Genomic DNA, 4,766 nt, shown 5'->3' with positions numbered 1-4,766 from the left:
GGTCCAGCAACTGAGCTGGTCCGGGGTAAAGTGTCCCACCGCCAGCTCGGTATCATTTCCGAACCCCCCTGCCCCTAAGAGGGCAGGAGGGTTGCCGAGTGGACTGCCGGGGTTGAGAAGCGATGCGAGCCCGACCCCTGGAAGCATCCCACTGGCCAAGAGGAGGCCCCGCAGCAGGCCGTGGCTGCCCCACGGAGGGTGTAGACGGGGCTGGATAAGTACGTGAAAAAGATGCAGAGCCACTCCCAGCAGGGCGCTGCAGTCGCCTGCGATGAAGGCCGGCCAGCTGCTGCCTGGTATGAGAAGCCTGGGCCGACCGCTCCAAGGCTGCAAGTGCAGCAGAGCCAAACAACTCCCCAGGGACCACTGGAAGACTCATCAGGGTCTTTCTACAAGCTTCCGTAAGCGGAGACTGTGCCAGCCAGACCTGGCGTCGTGCCTGGACAAGGGTAGACAGGACACGGCCAATTTCCCTGGACAGAAGAGCAAATGCATGAAGAGATGCGTCCATCAAACCTTGAGTAGGTGCATCAATCGCCAAGCCCTCCAGAGAGGCTGAAAGACCAAGTAATAAATGCGACAATGAATTACAGAGTCGCCCCAATCAAGCCCCCGAGTCATAAGCTCTACAGAGCAGATCATCAGTCACACGACACTGAGGACGAGGACACCTAGCATTAGCTCTCAGAACCTCATCCGGAACCACAATGAGGGATGCTATGGCAGGTTCGACAGAAGGCATGCGACCCAAACCAAACTTGGGCGCATCCTGCATGGCCGCCAGAGCCCTGCCATCAGAGGTCGGTCGTGAAAAGGCCTTAGTATCTGCCCAACAGGCATGAACCTCCTTCACATAGTCAGCAGATGGGGGAACCATAAAGGACGACCTAGTAGTAGGACACCGAAAGAAAGCACTGGAAGTATCAGGCTGGCTCTGTATGGCATCCAGCTGCAACCGAGCAAGCGCAGTTCTCAAAGCGCCCACAACCGAATCATCCTCTTCCGATTGAGAGCAGGAAGAGAGATGCGAACTGGCTGTTGACATATGCGAGCCAGATTCAAACTGATCTTGAAAATCAGTACCAGACGCTGCCAGGGATATAGCATCATCGTCTAAGACGGAGAGCCCTGAATCCATGCTCTGCCCTGGGTCTGGGTCTCCAGTCAAAACAGAGCCTCCACTGTCTCTAAGGGACTCGAGCAGTGCTTTCATCTGCTCCAATTCGGAAGTAAGATGGGCCACCTGCCCAGATAGGCCTTCAGAATCCCTGGAGCTCTTATTGGTCCTCTTACGTGGAGGCTGCATAGCCTCAGGAGCCATACGCTTCACAGGCTGGCTGGCACCTTGAAGGTCAGCCAAACGAGCGGTACGCAGGGACAAGGGCAGCACAGAACAATTAGGGCAGGCTGCATCAGTCAAGGACTCCTTTAGGTGTTCCAGGCCCAAACAAGAGAGGCACAGATCGTGTCCATCCTCCAACTGGAGAGGGGCCAAACAGAGTCTGCAGCCCGGCACGTCCAGCATCTTATGCTCACAAGACAAGGTCAGGTCGAGCTGAAACCGCCACTCTTGACACTTAGTCTAATGGACTAGGGAACCCGGTCGAGCAGAAAACGCCACCAAGGGTTCCTAGCAGAAAAAGAAAGCTGCAAGGAGCACTACGATCACCGTAGCACGGTTGCAATTTCGTATGAGGCAAGCCGAACACTGCTGCACAACGTAAACAATAAGCAAGCCCGAAAACGGCTGCAATTAAACAAAAGACAGGCAAGCCGGACACGGCTGCACAACGTAAACAATAAGCAAGCCCGAAAACGGCTGCAAGTAACAAAAGACAGGCAAGCCAGACATGGCTGCAACGTTAACAAAAAGCAAGCCCGAAAACAGCTATGCTCACAAGCAAACACAGCGGCACGATAAAGAAAAAGCAATCCTGAAAACAGTTACAATACAATCAACTAAAGGCAATCCGACGCGGCTGCCACAATACAAGCCGATACGGCTAACCAACAAGCCGGTCGGAGTTGGCTAACGCTGTACCTCCAGCAACAGAAAACCGACGCGGAGAGCGGACGCGCCGCCGCCCCTGTCGATTTAAAAAGAGAAAAGCAACTCACCAATCGAAGAACAAAGTTGCAACAATGAAGAGCTTGCGCAGCCTCTGGAGGGCGAGAATCCCCGCAGCTCCGACCGTAGTCTCGAGGCTACCAGCGGCAAGCAATAATCAAATTCTTACCACCTATTCAACCTGCATGCGAGAAGATGAAAAGGGACTGAGCTGTCATTGTCACGTGACTATATAGACTTACCGGCGTCACCGGGGCTCACACGTGACCATGTTGGTATAAGATTCTCGACCTGTGCATGCGCAAGAGTGATCATTCAGTGCTTTTAAGCACCGCCTCTGGCGGTCAGTAGGGATGAAATAGAACCTCAGATTTGATGCTTCTTGGTCTAAACACTGAATGTTGTCAGATTTCACTTTATTTAGGTGAGTTTTGATGCTCTGTAATGGAAGAGGATTAGGGCCACCGGGAGAAAAAGAATTCTGGCTGCCGCACATTTTCACGCCAGCGAAAAAGTGTGCATATATTTTCGCAAACTTTGATTTAAAGTTAATTTTTCTACATGCTGATTTGTGCGTAAAATATGGCGCCACACATGTTTTGTGCGTACACGCTTAATGCATTAGGCCCATAGTGAACTGCCAGGCAGCCACTCCCCTCTGGCATTCCCCTCTGCTGCACCTTTCTGCAGCTCTTCTCTGCCTGTTAGTGATGAGGACCAGGTGGACTCAATCTCCTAGCAATCAGAGAGTGCAGGTACTTTTAATGTGACCGACCTGTCACTCCTGTTTGAGCCAATGTGGAGCAAGCAATGCTGGTAGCATTTGAAATCAAAACTGTGCAAAAGTCTAATAATGGTGTTGATCACTTGCTGAAACTCATTGGAGAAGTACATGGACTCTAATTGATTTTTGAACTGAACAGTTTTAATGTGTTATTGAAATCAAGCGAATAAGTAATACACTTGGTGTTTGTGGTAGAAAGTGAAAAAGAATAAAATAATAAATGTTGGACAGAATGTTTTGACTATAAAAATATATTTAACAAAATTTTGATAAATATTCTCATTTATTTATTAGTGTTGAATTTTACTATGAATTATTTGCTATGGGGATACTGTACTGGGGAAGACCCAGGACACACTGGAGGGACTATGTCTCTCGGCTGGTCTGGGAACGCCATGGGGTTCCCCTGGAGGAGCTGGAAGAAGTGGCTGGGGAGAGGGAGAGGGAAGCTGCTGCCCCCGTGACCAGATCCCGGATAAGCAGAAGAAAATGGATGGATGGATAATTTGCTATGCATTATATTTTTGGGATATAACTGGTGTAAAGGGGTGGAAATCTGTTTGATTATTTCACAATGTATTTATCTTGTTAATTTCGGAATGTAATAGATGTTTCTGTTTCTTTTGAGGTGTTTCACCTATGTGTTGAAATGGCTAAATGGCTACAGTGACCATCCATGCTTGAATAAAGATGGATCAACTAAAATTAAGGCTCTTCATTGAGTGAAATCCAGTTGAAAACTTCATTGTAGAAGACTTTTCCCTTTCACGTGGAGAATTGCCCAAGAAAACAAAACCTAAAAACTTGACATTCCTGTTACTCAAACTCGAATTCAAATCTTGAACTCAAATATTATTTTCTTTAAGAAATCAAGCTAACAGTCATTTCTGTGTTGCATCGTTTCAGGGCCCTTAGCTGTGGAAATTCTTAACAGAAATAACAAATCGATCTCATCCAGGATTCAAACAGGGGTTCAAGGTGGAGGGATAAAACTGAATGTTGGACTCAAAATATTCTTTCATGGTAAGATCAGATGTATCATAGTCATATGATTGGTGTTATGTAAGATTTTATTACTTATTTTATTACTGAATTTAATTTGCATTGCTTGTAAGTTCTTCATTGTTCTGTCTCTTAGTGTAGATTTCTCTTATTTTATGCATAGGTGCCAAAGAAGTCAAACAACCCAAACAGATTTGTCATTTCAGAGCCCCGTATATACCTGGTCATGGACACCGGTTCAAAAAAATTGGTTTGTTTCTTTTTACATCCTATCCTTCTGAATTTTTCACGACCCAAAAGAATACCAATGAAAAAGTGTTTCCTTCAATGCAGGATCCCTGACCAATCTGGGGAAGTACACTCTGACTCTACAAGCTGAGATAAGTGACAACGCCAACAACAAGGCCATAACATCCTATGGCGGCAGACAGCTTCCCAGCTACGAGCACAAGTTCACAGTCAAAGGTAAAGTGACTTTATGCGACCGATATGGAAGTGGTTTCATTTTCTTCCACAATCCTTCAGGCAGACACATTTGTTTTGTTTTTTTTGTCCTTTTAGAGGGAAATGCAGAGATCTTTACTATTGGTCCACTGAACCCATCTCTGTGCATCGGAGTGCCGTTCAGTATTCCAATGCAGATGACCGATTTTTATGGCCACCCCACAAAACCTCCTCCAAATCTCCAGCCTGTTCTTGAATGCAGGTGAGTCACTCTTAAATGTATTTATATTTACATGATTTCAGACTGCATATTTAGTCTTTGATTTTTTTTATTTCTTGTTTTATTTGTGCTTGTTCAGTGATCTGGAAGTGAGTTTTGAGACAACGGCCACCAGTGGGAACAGCTTTACCATCAAAGGTGTCAAAGTCATAGGGGAAGTCCAGAATTACCAACAGACCAAGGTAGAA

The 4,766-nt window shown here is 46.7% G+C and overlaps 1 protein-coding gene across 1 annotated transcript in view; it reads left to right on the top strand.

Moving 5' to 3' along the window:
- The window catches only part of LOC103132263 (structural maintenance of chromosomes flexible hinge domain-containing protein 1-like), a 33,996-nt gene that overhangs the window by 17,618 nt on the left and 11,612 nt on the right, over positions 1-4,766 (top strand). Inside the window, exons 15-19 of the mRNA XM_016667254.1 lie at positions 3,759-3,875; positions 4,018-4,104; positions 4,188-4,319; positions 4,416-4,560; positions 4,658-4,760. Of these exons, the coding sequence (XP_016522740.1) occupies positions 3,759-3,875; positions 4,018-4,104; positions 4,188-4,319; positions 4,416-4,560; positions 4,658-4,760 (584 nt within the window). The remainder of the gene's footprint in view (positions 1-3,758; positions 3,876-4,017; positions 4,105-4,187; positions 4,320-4,415; positions 4,561-4,657; positions 4,761-4,766) is intronic.

The sequence above is a fragment of the Poecilia formosa genome, unplaced genomic scaffold, assembly GCF_000485575.1.
Source record: "Poecilia formosa unplaced genomic scaffold, Poecilia_formosa-5.1.2 Scaffold977, whole genome shotgun sequence".
NCBI classification, from domain to species: Eukaryota; Metazoa; Chordata; class Actinopteri; order Cyprinodontiformes; family Poeciliidae; genus Poecilia; species Poecilia formosa.
Note: the sequence above shows the minus strand (reverse complement) of the source record. Positions and strands in the feature narration are given on the sequence as shown.